This window comes from Caretta caretta, chromosome 2 (assembly GCF_965140235.1).
Source record: "Caretta caretta isolate rCarCar2 chromosome 2, rCarCar1.hap1, whole genome shotgun sequence".
Lineage (NCBI taxonomy): Eukaryota > Metazoa > Chordata > Testudines > Cheloniidae > Caretta > Caretta caretta.
Genome location: NC_134207.1, coordinates 89,528,894 through 89,548,030, shown reverse-complemented (window position 1 = coordinate 89,548,030; position 19,137 = coordinate 89,528,894). Strand labels below are relative to the sequence as shown.

Here is a 19,137-nt window from a genome sequence, read left to right as displayed (position 1 = left end):
ATGAGTTTCTTCAACAGAGATGAAGGAAATCACCAGTTGTGGCAGCATTAACACCTACAATAACTTCAGTTCTCATACATTATTACCACCCAAACCTCGTGATAACCAAATACACTCACGCCGCATCTACCTATATGGGAGATATTGACCGGTATAGATATTGTGAAAAAGCTCTTCATGTGGACGCTATTCCAGAACGAAGTTACTGTTTTTTTCACAATAACATCCACATGGGGAGTTATTCCAGAATAGCTACGCCAGTCAGTTTCCCCTTGTAGACAAACCGTAAGACTCCTCTGGTCCACAACTCCATTTCAGTGCAACATATAAATAACTATAGTGCACACATTCAGTGCCTCATAACCACAATGCAATCAGAACCTAACCCTCAGCTAGGTTAAGATATGTTTCCTGTTGGCATATGTGTAATGTTAAAGTCTGTGTGAACAAGTATCGGGTCACTGGGCATGTGCATTGATTTAACATGTTAATACCCAACTCCATTGTAAAAGTTGTCAGGGAACACTGGAGCTTTTTGGCTGCTCAGTAGGAGGGACCAGTTGAGGCACATCCGATGAAGTGAGCTGTAGCTCACGAAAGCTTATGCTCAAATAAATTGGTTAGTCTCTAAGGTGCCACAAGTACTCCTTTTCTTTTTGCGAATACAGACTAACACGGCTGTTACTCTGAAACCTGTCATAAGGAGATGTGAAAGTCACTTCTGGCTTTTGGGATAAGCACTTTAGATTAATGTTTCTGTTTAAAATGATCAATGGTGAAATAGTTAATTCAGATTTAAAAATGAGAATTACAGTGTTCTATGCAGTGTAGTGTGGTTCCCAGGATATTGCAGTGTCAACATTCCCAACTCATTTGAGATGATTGGGGCAATTCACACTTTGCAGAGTACAGTAGAACCTCAGAGTTACAAACACCTTTGGAATGGAGATTGTTCGTAACTCTGAAATGTTTGTATCTCTGAACAAAACATGGTTGTTCTTTCAAAGGTTTATAGCTGAACATTGACTTAATACAGCTTTGAAACTTTACTATGCAGAAGAAAAATGCTGCTCTCCCTTATTTTTTTAATATTTATGTTTAACTCAGTACTGTATTTTATTTGCTTTTGGGGGGGGGAGGTCCTCTGCTACCTGATTGCACCCTTGCAGTTCCAAATGAGGTGTGTTGTGTGGTTGACTGGTCTGTTTGTAACTTTGAGGTTCTACTGTAATTGTAGAAGGCGGTTTGCAAACTGGGGAGGACAAAACTATATCAGTTTACACTTGAATCATCTTGTCAAGTTCACATCCAGGAAAATTAGAAACAACTTAAAAAATTTAAATTCTGGAGTACAGTTCCATGACTAAACAGCTGCAGAACACATGAGAGCTTGGTGGAGCTAAATTGAGTTTTGATAAATGAGAAAAATAAATATAAAAGACTTAAGTGTAAAGCTTGAAAAGTAGCCAATCTATGAGATATTAGGATAAAGCATAACAAGGAGTCTAGTGGCCCCTTAGAGACTAACAGATTTATTTGGGCATAAGCTTTCATGGGTAAAAAACCCACTTCATAAAGATATACTTTCAGGTGACAAAATTTAAAAAAGGAGCATTTTAAAATGTTTCCCCTGACAAAGGTAGAGAATTATTTTTCTAAACAAATGTTATGGAAAGTGTAATCATCCTCTGCAGGTTTATTGTGTTGTTTGGAGTCTAAATGCAATCATTAAAGTTTGAAGTAGAAATTTTTAATGCTGATTGAAATAAAAATCTCAGCCCAACTTTATTATTTATTTGTATTGTGTTAGCACCTAGCAGACTGGGCCCGTTGAACTAAGCCCTGTGCAAACATAAAACACAGATATGGTTCTTGTCCTGAAGACCTTGCAGTCTAACTGAGTAATAACTTTAGCCAGTGCCTCCATAATCTGTAATTTGTGATGATGACTAAACTATTTGTTTCTGTTTCGTTACAGTTTGTATTTTATAGAAATAGTAATAACAGCCATTGCAGTTTACTGTGATATAAAGAAATCTATCTTTAGGCTGCCATAGGACAAAGTTAAGTAGGAGGAGGAGGCGGAGAAGTGAAAGTGGAGAGAATGAGGGAGGGGTGGATATTTTTGTCTTTTCATCTTTGGTATTGTTTTTGTTAGTACAGTTTTAGGAACTATAATGCAAAAAGCTGTACTAATGTAAGATTGAGATTGTGCATCTAGGTCCATTTTCAGCAAGGCACTTAAACATGTGCTTAAGTGCTTTGTAGAATTGAGACCTTAAACATGAGTGTCAGGGAACTTAGAAGTTTAAGGTTCTCGCATAGAAATAGTATTGCATATATGATGTATATTTAATTATTAACTATGCTGTTAAATGATTACACTTAATTACATGCAAAACTACATTAAAAGAGCATTATTAAGGTTGTAAAGTCAAGCTCTCCAAAATTAGGAAATGCCAGAATTAAGGCTGCCTGAACAACCTTATTTTGTCCCCCTCGTGCATGGACATTTTGATACAGTGTTTAATTACATGATCACATACTATATTTTCTACAGGATCCTTGCCTCATTCAGAGCACGGAATAAAGTGGTGCTAACTTAATGAGAAGATTTTCAGTATTTTGCTTTATCATGTGTGACTATTGAAACCCTGCTCTGAATACAGAATTTTTAGTTTTATCATGGGTTTATCTATGACTCTTATAACTATAATCTCTGAGTGCTTCACAAATATTAACAAATTTATTTTCACAATACCCTGGGAGGTTAGGGCATAGTATCAAGTCCCATTTTACAGATGGGGTGCTGAGGCCTGAAGAGATTAAGTATCCAAACATTTTTGGTGGCCAATAGGACCATGTTTTCCAGAATAATTAGCATTATATAGCACTTTATATATTGAAAACGTAGCTCCCATTGACTTCAGTTGCTGCTGTGAGTGTTCAGCAGTTCTGCAGATCTGGACCCAGGATCTTGAGCTGGGCACCCACAAAATGAAGAACACTCAGTTAGTGGCAAGCTGCGGATATTTTGGTTTAAGTGACTTGCATAGCATCACATAGAAATTCTGTAGCAGAGGCAGGAAAGAAACCAGTTTTCCAAGATGTCATTCAACTGCCTTAACCATGAGATCATACTTTCTCTGCCTGCGATCTGCTGTATTCACTACATGCTTTCCATCTTCTGCAACAAATGAGGCATGGATCCGACAGACAAGTCTTCTTTACTACACAGCTCTGATTCTTCTCCAGAGCAGTACCTTCCTGTGCACTGAATGAGGTTGTGGTCCTGTGAAAAAAAAATATTTCCGTCTCCATCGTCTCTCCTGCCCCCATGATCCCCCCGACTGGTTCCTGTTCCAATTCGCTTTGTCTAGCCAGTCCCAATATCCCTCCTTATCTCCACGTACGCTTTTCATCCAAATCTGTGTCCATCTCCCACTCGTCATCTCTTATTTCCATCACCAGCTTCCAGTCCTAGCCTCCCCATCTCCACCGAGTTCCCAGCCTCCTTGACCAGCCAGTCCCACCCTTCCAACTCGTAGGCACAGTTTCCCCCTCACACCTCCTGAATCCCAGTTTCAGCAGAGTCTTTGTCCCGTTTTAGCCCTTTCCCTTCCTACTATTCTGGCTTTTGTCCTGCATTTGAATCAGCGTCTTCCATGCTGCATGGATGCCAGTAGGGTGACCAGTGAGAGCACAGGAAGGGCAGGCTCCTTGCTCTCCGTTCCGGTGGCTGGCTCCATTCTGGCTCAGAGTAGCTATTATAGGGAAAGTGTGACTACTCCCCTGTAGTCCTGGGCAGGAGCATGATCAGTTGCTCTGTGGGAATTGTGCAAGCACGATCTGATCAGCAGTAGGTTGGAACATGTTCAGTCACAGTCTGGTCAGTGCTCGGAGCTCTGAGAGGCACTAAGCATGCTTAGTGAACATGTAATCTTTGATTTTTAGCAGCTAAAAATCTCAGATGTCTGTACTGAGCATGTGCAAACTGAGATTTCTCAAAGGCTCATAATTTAGCATGGATTTTCACAGGGATGGCAAAAGGCACACTACTAGTACAAAGGCCCCTTCCCTGCCAAATGTGAAGTCCCTGCCCCCGAAGCATAGGGAAGCAAGAGCTTTTCAAAGAAGAGGGGCCAGAATTTTTAACATGAGTACTAACAACATATTTTCCCCAAACTTCTTTCTTGGAAACAGCTGAACAGTTTTGACTAAAATTTTCCAAAAATATTCACCCTGAGGAAACAGGGAGTCTGGTGGCACTTTAAAGACTAACAGATTTATTTGGGCATAAGCTTTCGTGGGTAAAAAATGCACTTCTTCAGATGCACCCTGAGGCAGACAATCAAAGTGAATAATTTCATCCCAATGAGTTCAAGTTTGGCAAAGTTTTATAAGCAACTGAAAAAAACAAGATCTCATTATTGAGAAGTATCAGGCAACATCAATAGTAGCTGGTGCTGTCAGCTGTGACTATAATGCTACTCTGTAAACTTTACAATTTGCATATACTGAATTTTTTTAATTATAAATTTTAAATTATTTAAACATTTTGTTGTGCTTATATAATGTATTGAAATGCATAGTCTCTTTGGCTGCTCAGTTTCTCTTCCTCCTTAATGGCTGCTTGGCTCACTGACATTGTTTGTACTGCCAAAAATGTGCACTCAATCAGTAAACTGAAGTCTGAGCTTTTTTTTTAATCTGTTAATGTTCACTAAATCAGTTCTGATGAAAGTTCAGATTTAATACATCGAAAGGATTTTTAGGGTCTTATTTTTAGGCATTTGTTTGATTGTATAGTTTTTTGATTTGTACGTGTGTCCAGAGAATCTTCTTTTTAAAGACATTTTGTTTCTCTTATACAAGGGCTTAGTAATGTCATATGAAGAGAAACTAAGCAGCCCAAAACTGTTCATTTGCACTTGTATTCTTCACAGTCCAATAGTCAGAACAGCCAACCAACTTGATTATGTTGGGACTTTCTTAAGTCCAAAAAATGATCTCTTAGGAAGAATGCACAAAAGTATTTTCTAACTTCTAAATACATTTTAAATGTGTAGTACGAAGAAATGGAACTGCTAGGCAGAAATTTTATTATTTTACCACTCAGAACCTTTGCTTCTAATCTAGACACTATGCAGCATTAGATTTGCTCTATCCACCACTGGATATAGTAGTGCAAATAGCAAAATTTGTCTTGCTCACTCAGGTTTAATTGCAGCATGCAATTAGTCAGTACTAAATATAAGTAATATCCTCCCTCTTAGAATAAGGACTGCTTTATACGACCACTCTATTTTGATGATTGCTATATGTTATATAATAAGATTTACAGTGAATGTGTTCAACAAAATGAGAAAAGTTAGTGCCATATAGGCTTTACCTGAACAGTTCATGTGTGAATTTCCAAGAAGGAACAAATGTCGACTGTACACCTATGAAAGAATATTACACACAGATTTGTAATCATCAAAATTACTGTAATTTGAAGGTATTGTCTTTTCATTATGTATGGTTTTAACAAATCTGTTCTCTAACAGCAGCTACAGGGATTGAAAAACTCTGGAGAGGCAGATTTAGCCAGTGGTTAAGTCTGAAATAGGTTGTTTTCTAGGCAGATGGAGTATTGGGATTCAGTAATGTCCCACTGTCTATTAAAACTGAGGATGTACAAAATACCCAATTTGAATTTGATCCATATATCTTCAGAGAGATGTGAATCCAGTATATGAAGATATTCAGATCAACTCAATAAGTGTCCCACTTCCTCCACAAAAATGATGTAAATATACATAAATGAAAAATAGAATGAATAACTATTAAACACTAACAGAATTTTAGAAAAAATATTTCTAAATATTGCAAAAATTAAAATTCCAAAAGGAGCTGCTGTGATCGTGTGATCACTACTAGATGCTCTGTTGAGCAGGGTCTCATCTGAGATATCTTAAATTCACAGCCAATCAGGTTTTCTTTTCTCTACCAAATAACTTGAATGAGTCATCTTGGTGGCGGGTGAGTCGCCGTATGAGTTTTGTCCTCTTTCCCCCAAGACAAGTCCTCCCTATCCCACCAGTATCATGGAATTGAAGGGGTTCATGCACCAATATTTTGACATTACTAATCAAATGAATGTGTGAAGCAAGAGTGACAGTGTAAATGTGAATCTTTTACAGTGCTCTGGTTTTTGCCTTGATGTGGAGAGGAGTCACCTTTCCATAAGATGTGTTCTGTCACTTGCTTTGAGGAGGTGAAATATCTCTATCCTATTTCAGCTCACATACTATATTTGAAAAAGCCTCTTACTAATGGAGAAGGAAGGACTATATATTTTCCCTTCCCATTCCTCAGCTCCCACCATCAAACTTCACTACAACCTAGCTGTCTTGGTAGCTTGAGCAGAGGTGCCTTCTTCAAAGGAAAGAAGTGACTGGTAATTCCATAAAACTTCAAAGGTGGAACTTGAATAGCTGCCATCTTTGGATTTTTGACATAACAGAAAAACCACCATCCACTATAATGTCCTTATAAAGCGCACATGCACAGAGACAATACAGTAACTCCTCGCTTATCATTGTAGTTATGTTCCTGAAAAATGCTACTTTAAGTGAAACGATGTTAGGCGAATCCAATTTCCCCATAAGAATTAATGTAAATAGGGGGGTTAGGTTCCAGGGACCTTTTTTCGCCAGACAAAAGACTATATTTTATAAATATACACACACATTATGCACAGTATAAGTTTAAAACAAACGTTTTAATACTGTACACAGCAATGATGATTGTGAAGCTTGGTTGAGGTGCTGAAGTCAGAGGGTGGGATATTTCCTAGGGAATGCCTTTCTGCTAAATGATGAAGTAGCATTCGGCTGAGCCCTCAAGGGTTAACGCGTTGTTAATTTAGCCTTTCACTCTACAAGCAGCACGAATGGAGGTAGGGGAGACAGCATGGCAGAGAGAGACAGAGACACACACTGTGTGTGTGTGTGTGTGTGTGTGTGAGAGAAAGAGAGATGTGCATTGCCCCTTTAAATACACTGACCCCACTCTAAGTACATTGCATTTGTAAGTAGATCAGCAAGTTGAGACAGCAACTGCTGCCAGCAAGCTCCCTCTGTCCTGAGCCCTGTTGTGTCCCCCGCCATGCTCTGTGGAGATGAGGTAAAGGAGCAGGGGGGAGGGGGACACCCTGACATTAGCACCCCTCTTCCCTGCCCTGCCCTTGCACAGCAAGCAGGAGGCTCCTGGGAACAGCTCCAAGGTAGAGGTCAGAAGCAGCACACGGCAATGGAGGGAGGGAAAGCTCAACGGCCCAGCAACTGATAGCTTGCTGGGCTGGGTGGGCTGCTGTTGTACAGGGAACTTAGGGGAGCGGGGAGCTGATAGGGGGGCTGCCAGTCCACCCTGGTTCCAAGCCCCCACCAGCTAGCTCCAACGGGCTGCTCTTTCTGCAAGCAGTGGACAAAGCAGGTGGCTGCCAAACAGCATTATAAGGGAGCACTCTGCAACTTTAAATGATCATGTTCCCTAATTGATCAGCAACGTAACAATGTTAACCGGGATGACTTTAAGTGAGGAGTTACTGTATATCAGAGTGTCACATTACCAAAGAAGTGAGAAGCCAGGTATCAAGAAATCAGGGTCCTGTCACATCTTTGCATGTTGATGGCTTACTCTGCTGTGCTTTGGCATCTATTTTATATTGCTAACAGTACGTGTTGGGATCAGAGCTGTTATTAGCTGGCATGCAATTTTGATGCCACCGTGTACCTGAGAATCATAACTTGATGACTTGAGGAAGTTCTTATTAGGCATCCATTGGAGTGAAAATGTGAAATTTCTACATTCCTAGTTTTAAATGTCTCTTTGCATATTTACTTCTATGGTCTGTGTGCATACTCTGAATGATGGAAATGCTGCTAATCTACTTTTCTCACTGTTCTATTTTTTTCTTGGAGTAAACAGGAAAATATAAGCTCTAAAGGGGTGAGTGTGCAGGTGGGATTTATTTGGAAATGCTAATGCAATTTCAGTTTTTTTCAACAATTAGGTATTTGCCCCAGTTATACTGTATCTTGTCACTCTTCTCCCACTCATCCACAGTATGGTCCCTTAGGAGCTTGTCAACTGGCTTCTCTCACTCACACATGGAATCCTCTGGTCTGGATTTTATTGTTTGGTTAACCACACCCACAAAGGCTGTAGAAGCTGCTGAAATTTTGTTTGGTGCCCAAACTGTTCTTCCTATTTTGAGTTCTGGAACTGATCTGTTTGTTTCTGTGCCATAGCAAACAGCTTCTTTTGCACTTGGGGGCTTCCTTCTTCTCTTTCTCTTGCCACCTTGCAGTAAAAATCTGGGCCCAGACTGTCAGCAGGTTCAGTGATGCAACCAAAATCTGCACCCTGGGTTGTAAAAGGGTAGTGGTCACCTCATCAAACTGTTTTTTTAGCATAAATACATTAGGATGCGATTCACCTGGACAGCATTGTAAAAAGAGTTTAATATTATTGCAGATACGATGCCTTTTTTGTTTTATATTATTTTGACATTCTTACAGAGCCAACTGTGCGAGCAGAACTGATGGAACAGGTCCCTCATATCGCTGTGTTTTGTCAAGAAAACAGGCCCTCAATACCATATGCTTTTTCCAAATACTTACTGCCTATTGTGGTGAGATACCTCGCAGACCAGAATAACCAGGTAAGTCATTTATAAACAGAGTGTTATGTTCTAAAATTGAATGGATAACACACTTTCTCAAATAGGATAATGCAAACATTTTACACTAAGTAAATAAGGTTTAGAGCAACAAGAAGTAAATTGAAGTCTGAACTTATGCAAAAAATGCGTTTGACATTTTTATAATAGGATCTGAGCTGGTCTTAGGCATCTGCGGCTTCCCTTATGTAGTGCTAAAGCACCACTACCAAAACAAAACGCTATCCTTTTATATAGGCTTACATATTATAAATTCCTTGGAAGAAAGAGAACACATTTTTAGTTTTAATTCATAGAATTTAAGACCAGAAGGAACCATTATGGTCATCTTTTATTTCCCACATAACAGACTGTAGAACCTCACCCAGTTATTTCTGTCTTAACCCCATAGCTTTTGTTTGAGTTTTAGCATAAGTTTTAGAAAGGTGTCTGGTCTAGATGTAAAGACTTCAAAGGATGAAGCATCCACCGTGTTCTTAAATAAGTTCTTCCAGTGGTTAATTACCCTCAGTGTTAAATGTGGGCCTTTTTTCCAGTCTGAATTTATCTAGCGTCATCTTCCCATCATTGAACTTCATTATGCCCTTTTCTGTTAGATTAAAGAGCTGAATCTCTTCTCTATGTAGGCTCTTGAACACTGTGATCAAACCAGCTCTTCACCTTCTTTCAAGAAGCTCAATCTAGTTTCTTATAGTCTGTCACTGTAAGGCATGTTATCCAGACCTCAAATCATTCTTGTAGATCTTTTTTGAGCCCTTTCCCATTTTTCAACATACTTTTTGACGTGTAAATACTAGAACTAGACACAATATTCTGGTTATAGTCTAACTAATGCCATATAGCCATATACAGAGGTAATATCACATCCCTATTACTTGATATTCATCTTCAATTGTTTTGTCATGTCCATTCCAATAGGTGTGTGCATGCGCTGCGTGCACAACCGTCTGAAGGTTTTCCCCCTAGCGGTAGCCGTCAGATCGGCTGTGGAGCCCCCTTGAATGGCACCTTCATGGCGGTGTATATAGGATACTGCCGACACGCCGCCTAAGTTCCTTCTTACCGCCAGTGACCGTCGTTGGAGCTTCCTTCAGTCTCTTGCTTCGCAAGTGCCTACCTAGTAGTTACAGTCTAGTTAGTTGTAAATAGTTCTTGAAAGTTGTAGTTAGCCTCTTTCGGGAGGTTTCCCCCCACCTCTCTAGCTTCCCTGACCAGGGTATGCCTCGGTCTGAGGGGTTTAAGTCCAGCGAACACTGAGGAAAGCCTATGCCCAAGGGCGAACCGCACATATTGTGCCTTAAATGTTGGGGTGAGGGCCATCAAACAGATAAGTGCTCCATTTGCAGGAGCTTTAGATCTAGGACAAAGAGGGAGCGGGACTATTGGCTCAAGCTCCTTTTAATGGAGGCGGCCCTTCGCTCTGAGCTGGCACCGGTAGCAGCACTGGCAACATCAGTGCGGGATGCCTTGGCACCGAAAAAAGACTACTCCAGGGAACATCGACACGGCTCCCCGGCTCACAAAGCAGGTTCGAGCATGTGGCACCACTCTCAGTCCCCGGTGCCGCATAAGAAGAAAAAGGCAGACGGGGTCGGTCCCCTGTCAGGAAACAGCACAGAAATCCCAGCAGGGTGTGTCCTATGTCAGGGCACCTATGGCCTGGCCCTCAGATCCCGGCACCTGCCAGAGGCTCCATCAAGTCTCGTGTTTGTGGACTCTCAGGGTCGGGAGGAATTGGAGGACGAGATTGATCTCCCCACCACACTGGATACTTTTGAGACCACACGGGACCTTATTGCCATGATGACACAGTCCCTGGCCCTGCAGGCACGAGCGCCAGTGACGGCACAGTTTGTGGTACTGACAGGGCAAGCCAAAGATGCTCCTACGGCGCTCCCCATCACCGCGGTGCCGCTCCCAGGCACTGTCGGGCTCCGCTTCTCCATCGTCTGGTTCAGGCTATTTGTCAGACTCCGATAATGAGTTGTCGATCTCCCGACATAGTCTGTACTGGCCTCCACAATGGCAGGGGCTGGTACAATAGCCCTTTTGGACTCCTTGGGCCTACCATCAGGCTCAATGGCAGGGCTCCAGGGCCACGTCTCTGGTGTCCGTGCCCTGTGCTCCTCCTTCAGCCATGTTGGTACCATGCCATACTCCCACAGCACCTGAAGACCCCCCCACATGATGAGGACCCTGTGTCTTCGCAAGCAGGTGCAACTCTCGGGCCAGCACCCTATGTGGTACCAGCGCCGCAGTCTACCCCAAATAGGGCAGACATGCCTGAGGGTCAGGAAACCAGGTCCCCCGGGCCTCATCATCCTCATCATGCTCCCTGTGATGGACAATAGGGTGCACCAGGACCTTCTTAAGAGGGTGGCCCAAAACTTCACCTCCAGGCTGAGGAGGTTCTAGAAGACTCAGACCCAATGGTGGACATTCTTGCCCCAGAGGGTCCTTCTAAGGTAACCTTGCCCCTTATAAAGACCATACAAAACACCACCAAGGTGCTATGCCAGACCCTGGCCTCCATACCTCCCATGGCCAAAGGGGTGGAAAGGAGGTATTTTGTGCCGCAGAAGGGGTACGGACACCTTTTTACCCACTCTCAGTCTGGAACATTAGTAGTAGATGCGGCGAACCACAAAGAGCAGCAAGGTCAACCGGGTCCTGCCCCAAAGTCACGGGACGCTAAGAAGCTGGACTTTTTCGGCCGTAAAGTCGACTCGACTGGGGGTCTCCAGCTTTGCGTTGCTAATCAGCAAGCGGTGCTCAGCCACTACGCCTTCAATTCCTGGAGAGTGCTAGCTAAGTTCCAGCAATTGCTCCTGTTAGACTCACGCACAGAGTTCGTGGCCCTTCTTGAGGAGGGCAAGGTGGTGTCAAGGACCTCCCTGCAGGCTGCCTGAGATTCAGCTGACTCTGTGGCTCGGACCGTGGCCATAGCAGCACCATGAGACAGAGTGCCTCGTTACAGGTTTCGGGTATACCCCGGAGGTCCAGAACACCATTCAGGACCTGCCCTTTGACCATGTGGGCTTGTTTGCTGAGAACACGGACTCCCACTTGCACAATCTGAAAGACTCGAGTGCGACATTCAAGTCCCTGGGGATCCACACTCCCGCATCCCAGAGGAAGCCCTTCACACCCCAGCCCCCCTGCCCCTTCTACTCTGGACCCCTGAGGCAGGACTCAGCCAGAAGAAGGGGCAGGAATAATAGGAGGTGCCAGTCACAGGCACCAAGGCCAGGGCTCATCCAAACAGCCCCCGGGGCCAAAACCTAACTTTTGAAGGTGTGCCTGAGGATGGAGCACCAAGACTCAATCTGAATCCTTACCCTCCCTTTGTGAACCAGCTATCCCACTTCTACCATGCTTGGTCCCAGATCACAACAGATCGCTGGGTTCTGAGCACGGTAGGGGTGCGATATTCTATCCAGTTCTGTTCCCTCCCGCCTTCCTGCCCACCTTCCCTGTCCTCCTTCAGAGATCCATCTCACGAGCAACTCCTTCTCCAGGAAATGTGATTGCTCTTCGCTCTGGCGGTGATACAGGAGGTTCCTCAGGAGTTCAAGGCCAAGGGATTTTACTCCTGATATTCCGTTATCCCCAAAACCAAGGGTGGAATGCGACCTATTCTGGATCTGCGAGACCTCAATGCATTCATCAAGAAAGCCAGGTTTCACATAGTCTCCCTAGCCTCTATCATTCCTTCCCTGGATCTGGGGGACTGGTATGCCATCCTCGACATGCAGGACACTTACTTCCATATCTCCGTTATCCCGACCCACAGACGGTTTCTTCGCTTTGTGGCCAGCAGCCAGAACTACCAGCGCTGCTTGGGCTCTTGACTGCTCCAGGGTGTTCATGAAGTGCATGGCAGTCATGGCAGCCTTCCTCCACAAACGTCAGGTGCAAGTATTCCTGTATCTGGATGTCTGGCTCATCAAGGCCAAGTTGCAAGCACAAGCGGAGGTGCATGTGGCCCTGGCCTGCGCCATGTTCCTCAGGGTAGGCCTCATACTAAACATGCCCAAATCCACGCTGGTCCCTACACAGAGAATAGCGTTCGTAGGGGCTCTCTTGGACTCTGCGCAAGCCAGGGCATCCCTTCCCGAGCCGCGCTTCCAAGCCCTCAGGGACATCATTGAGAACCTCCACCAGTTCCCCACAACAATGGCTAGAAACTGTATGAAGCTGCTGGGGCCTATGGCAGTGTGCACATATGTGGTCCGGCATGCCGGACCACATTTCAGATCCCTCCAGGTATGGTTGATCCAAGAGTACAGGCCCAGCCGAGACTCACTGGACAGCATAGTTATCTTTCCCCCTCCCATTCTCGAATCTGTACGCTGGGTGGTTATGGCCACAAGTGGTCTGTGCGGGAGTTCCCTGGGCCAAACCGCAACCTACCATGTTGCTGGTCACGGACACCTCTGCTCTGGGGTGGGGGGGTGCACATAGGCAGTATCAGAACTCAAGGCCTATGGTCGTAGGCAGAACTATCACCGCACATCAGTGTGTGGGAGTTGAGGTCGGTCTGTCTGGCATGCCAAGCCGTCCAGAACCACCTTTGAAGCAGATGTGTGTCAGTGCTCACAGACAACACCACGGCGATGTTTTTTTATATAAACAAACAGGGTGGTGCTCGCTCCTCTCCCCTGTGCCAGGAAGCCCTAGAGTTCTGGGAATTTTGCATTGCCAACTTGATACATATACAAGCATCTTACCTCCCAGGGGCGCAGAACGAGCTAGCTGACTCACCCAGCCACTCGTTCCTCAGTCGTGAATGGTCCCTCAGGCTGAACGTCACCCTTTTAGTTTTTCAGAAGTTGGGCTTTCCCCACATGCTCCATGTCACAAACAGGTCTAACAGGAATTGCCAGCAATTCTGCTCCTTTCTGAACCACAGCCCGGGCTCCATCGTGGACGCTTTTCTCCTCATGTGGACGAGTCACATGTTCTATGTGTTCCCACCCTTGCCTCTCATACACAGAGTCCTCCTCAAGGTCTGCCAGGACAGGGCTTCGTTGATCCTCATAGCATTGGTGTGGCTCCACCAGCACTGGTTCACCATGCTGTTAAGCCCATTGGTTGACAGACCAGTAGCCCTTCCCTTATGCCCAGACCTCATCACTCAGGGCCACGGCAAGCTCCAGCACCCCAACCTGAAGTCCCTCCACCTCATGGCGTGAAAACTCCCTGGTTGAACCTGATGGATCTTCAGTGTTTGGACTCAGTGAGACAAGTTCTCCTGGGAACTAGCAAACCTTCCACCCAAGCCACATATCTGGCAAAGTGGAAGCGGTTTTCTATTTGGTCCCTGCAGAAGGGTATCCCACTGCAGCAAGCGCCAATTCCCCTTGTTTTGGACTACTTACTAGACCTGAAGCAACAAGGGCTGGCAATATCATCTACAAAAGTGCACCTGGCTGCCATCTCGGACTTCCACCCAGGGGCAGCAGGTACATCAGTCTTCGGAAACCCCATGGTGGGCCAATTCCTCAAGGGCTTGGACAGGGTTTATCCTCATGTGCGGCAGCCCGTTCCCCAGTGGGATCTCAGCTAGTCTTGTCCAGGCTCATGGGCCTTCCATTTGAGCCCATGGCTACCTGCCCTCTCTCCTACCTCTCTTGGAAGGTTGCCTTTCGGGTGGCTATAACATTGGCCAGAAGGGTCTCTGAGCTCAAAGCGCTTACCTCTGAGCCCCCCATACCGTCTTTTACAAAGACAAGGTCCAGCTGTGTCCTCATCCTGTGTTTCTACCCAAGGTGGTCTCCCGGTTTCATGTGAATCAGGACATATTTTTACCAGTATTCTTCCTTAAGCCTCATGCCACTGGCAGAGAGCAGATACTCCATTCCCTGGAGGTCAGGCGTGCCCATGCCTTCTACATTGAATGCACAAGCCATTTCATAAGTCACCACAGCTCTTTATTGCAATCGCCGAAAGGATGAGAGGGCTTCCCATCTCATCCCAGCGCATTTCGTTGTGGATCACATCCTGCATTAGAATGTGCTACGACCTGGCCAAAGTTCCGCCCCCACCGTTGATGGTGCACTCCAGAAGAACTCAGGCTTCATCCGCAGCTTTCCTCGCACATGTCCCTGTTCAAGACATATGCAAGGCGGCAACATGGTATTCTATCCACACCTTCACGTCACACTACCCCAGGGGTCTCAAACACGTGGCCCGCGGAGTTATTTCCTGCGGCCCACCAAGCTCCCCTGTTTACATTTATTTTTTTAAAATCTGTCAGTTAACCATTTTACACTATTAATATGTACTTCTTGATTTTTGAATAGTGCTACATTTTTCTTATCAGAAGGCCATAAAGGACTAAGTCAAATGCCTTACAGATGTCTAAGTACATTATGTCAATATAGTTATTTTTATCAACCAAACTTGTAATCCTTTCAAAAAATGGAATTTGTTTGACAAATACTTTCCATAAAACTATGTTGGATTGGCATTAATGATGCTCTCCTTCTTTAATTGTTTACTGATAGTGTCCCATACTAGCTTTCCCATGATTGTGCCTATTTCGCATCGCCATTTTGACTTTCAGGAAACTCTCTTGCAGTATCTGTAGTATTACAATATTACAGTATATAAGTGTTCCTGGACATGACTTTTTATTTTTTAATGTTATAGTTTGTAGAAGGATTTAAGAACATGTGCCCTCAACCTTGACAGGGGCTATGAGGGCGTGTCTATATATCTCCCAGTGTATATCTAAAAACTGTCTCCTGTAAACTCTTGTTTCCACTTTGTTTTTCCTACGATAGGTGAGAAAAACAAGTCAGGCAGCATTACTAGTTCTGTTGGAACAAGAACTTATTGAGAGATATGATGTAGAGACCAAAGTATGCCCTGTTCTTATAGAACTGACTGCGCCAGACAGTAATGATGATGTGAAGACAGAGGCTGTGGCTGTGAGTAAATCAGTGAAACTGAGCTTTAAGGTCTAAGGTTTGAGTGAACATTTGGTGTTGTAACATACACTCATTCCTATATATTTGCTTTCTACAACTAACTCTATGTATAACTTTTCATGAGTGATGTACCTGAGTATTTAGATTCTCATATCTAAACTGTATCGTTAAATTTATTCACTTAAATTTGGGTTATTTCAGATTATGTACTATATGTATTTTATTACTTTTAAACCAAATTTTGTACTTTTGGATAATCTAAGCACTATACCAAGATGTACAGATACTCTTTTTCCTTAACCTGTGTATTATATAATTTTTAACATTAGCTTTAATAAAGGTACTTGGGTATTTCTAAGGCACTTACCATTGTGGTGCCTCAGAGAGAAATGGCTGTCAGTAAATTAATTCTTAGCATTCTTTGCACTGTATTGCACCTAATCAGGGTCATGTTTGAAATAAATTACTTGTACATTCCATAAAAGAAGAGAGACCCAACTGGACAAGAAACTCAGGAGATTAATTGTATTACCTGATAAAGTGTTTTCTGTTTTGGGAGCCTCCTTTTATGGCCATTGGCAGTTGATTGTTTCTGTACTGTGTTCCTTTCTTTAGTAGAGAATTCTTGGTACATGAATTGTGTTGACCTTTACTTTGTGGGCTTGTTCTCCCTTTTATCACCACCAGCATCTCTGAATATAATGCTCATTCAGACAGGCTTGAATTAATTTTATCAGATGGAATTTAGAATAATGAATGGACTAAGTTCAGCAACTCAGTGGTTTAAACTGGTACAAATTTATTAAACAGTCCTCATAGATTATACATGTTTTTGAAGAATAAAAATTAATCATTTAACTAAACCATTTAATGAGTTAATTTATAATAGTATAATGACAAATGTCGTGAAAATCCTCACCTTCTGCCAAATGCATTGTAAACCACTCTATTCGTTCTAGATTTTCATTTTACACTATAAGACCATAAATCGGCCATACTGGGTCAGACCAAAGGTCCACCTAGCCCAGTATCCCATCTTCCGACAGTGGCCCAAGTGCCCCAGAGGATATGAACAGAACAGGTAATCATCAAGTGATCCATCCCCTGTCGCCCATTCCCAGCTTCTGGCAAACAGAGGCTAGGGACACCATCCCTGCCCATCCTGGCTATTAGCCATTAATGGAGTTATCCTCCATGAACTTATCCAGTTCTTTTTTTGAGCCCTGTTATAGTCTTGGCCTTCACAAAATCCTCTGGTAAAGAGTTCCACAGACTGACTGTGCGTTGTGTGAAAAAATACTTCCTTTTATTTGTTTTAAACCTGCTGTCTATTAATTTAATTTGGTGACCCCCTACTTCTTATGAGAAGGAGTAAATAACACTTATTTACTTTCTCCACACCAGTCATGATTTTATAGACTTCAGTCATATCCCCCCCAGTCGTCTCTTTTCCAAACTGAAAAGTCCCTGTCTTATTAATCTCTCCTCATATGGCAGCTGTTCCATACCTCTTATTTTTTTTTGTCCTTTTCTGAATCTTTTCCAAGTCCAACATATTTTTTTGAGATGTGGCAACCACATCTGCATGCAGTATTCAAGATGTGGGCATACCATGGATTTATATAGGGGCAATATGATATTTTCTGTCTTATTATCTATTCCTTTCTTAGTGATGCCCAACATTCTGTTCACTTTTTTTGACTGCCGCTGCACATTGGGTGGATGTTTTCAGAGAACTATCTACAATGACTCCAAGATCTCTTTCTTGAGTGGTAACAGCTGATTTAGACCCCATTATTTTATTTGTGTAGTTGGGATTGTTTTCCAATGTGCATTACTTTGCATTTATCAACACTGAATTTCATCTGCCATTTTGTGGCCCAGTCACCCAGTTTTGAGAGATCCTCTTGTAGCTCTTCATAGTCTGCCTGGGACTATGTAAATCACTTTGAAACAAAAACACTTAATATTTATTAAATATTATTATTTATTTTATTTAAAATTGTGGCTTGTGCCAAAAGACAACAACCACGTTGGATCCTAATGTATTAGGCACCATACAAATATACAATAAATGACAGTACCTTCCTCAAAGAGTCTAAAAGTAAACATACGTGAGGTGGAATAAAATTTACAACTGAGTTGCTTCACACTGTCCATTTTCATTGTTATGAAGGTATGGAAGCTTTGATGATGCTTGAGATGAGTTTCTTTAGATTAACAAAGTATACTTGAAAATTATCGGAAGTTGATTTTGAAGGATAGTTTATTTCATCAAAAGTGATCTCACGGCTTATCACAGTGTTATGTTCAGTTACCTCCATTTTTTTCTTAACAAAACCTTGGTAAAAATTAGAATGAAAAACAATTAGAAGGAGAAATTGTCACTTTTTTTGGCCTAATTGCTCCATGACCCAGTTTTTTCAGTAACTTACACATAGGGCATCACAAATGAGCAATAAAGAGAATTTTAGAAATCTCTGTAAATATGGAATATTTTGAGGGTTGTGGGAATCATTTTATTATACTAAACTTTATATTAAAGAACAAGAAATCAAGCACGTTTGGTTTAAAATGTCAGAAAATTGCTTTTAAGTGTTGAAGTGCTTTAATAAGTGGAGGTGAGAAATGAAGTCCCTCATTTGACTGTTTTAAGACTAATCCATTTGCTATTTCTGTACTGTTCAATACACAGTATTGTGAGATAGCCGCATTAATATTAAGAGTTCATTCCTACCAACTTTCCAGAATGCCTTGTAGTCACTTGTTTCCATAACTTAACTTCTGATTTTGTTGCTTTATATTGGGAAGAACAGTTTCTCGCATACCCTATTGCAGTTTGACACAGGGAAAGAAAATAATCAACTGAGCTGCCTACATAATGCACACACTTTTCAAAATGAGATTTACAAGTATCAGAAAAATTCAGGATCATGTGCATCAGGATTTAGCTTGACTGTAGTTACAACTTTAATAATACAAAAAGGTCATTATTTAATGCTTGTGAAACTAGTTTATCTGTTGTATAGGCATTCCTAATCTGTGTTTTTCCTTCTCATTAGATAATGTGCAAAATGGCCTCCATGGTGGGGAAAGACATCACAGAGAGACTCATTCTTCCTAGGTTTTGTGAGATGTGCTGTGATTGCAGAATGTTTCATGTTCGTAAGGTATGAATTTTTCCCTGTCTGGTTTGGTTCTGCTGTTTACTTTAGATTTAAAGGCACATAGTCAACCTAAAAACCACATTTGTCTGAAATTATTTTTATCTTCTGTTGTTACCTGAAATACCGAAGATAACTATAAATGAAAGATACAGGACCCCACATATTCTGTGATTGAGCAGCTGTGGAAATTGCTGCAGAACTGTATTCTAGAATCTTGGCTTTTATTTAAAAATGAAACTTTGCTTCTAGCCCTTATGGGTGTGGAGATAACCTTGAAAACATGAATCAAGTGTAAACTGATGCAGTT

The 19,137-nt window shown here is 42.6% G+C and overlaps 1 protein-coding gene across 4 annotated transcripts in view; it reads left to right on the top strand.

Annotated features, from left to right (window-relative positions):
* Nucleotides 1-19,137, top strand: part of PPP4R1 (protein phosphatase 4 regulatory subunit 1) — a 95,138-nt gene that overhangs the window by 42,242 nt on the left and 33,759 nt on the right. For all 4 annotated transcript variants that reach the window (XM_075125314.1, XM_048840254.2, XM_048840253.2 and 1 more), the window contains 3 exons: nt 8,568-8,710; nt 15,517-15,663; nt 18,726-18,833. In XM_075125314.1, coding sequence (XP_074981415.1) covers nt 8,568-8,710; nt 15,517-15,663; nt 18,726-18,833 — 398 coding nt within the window. The remainder of the gene's footprint in view (nt 1-8,567; nt 8,711-15,516; nt 15,664-18,725; nt 18,834-19,137) is intronic.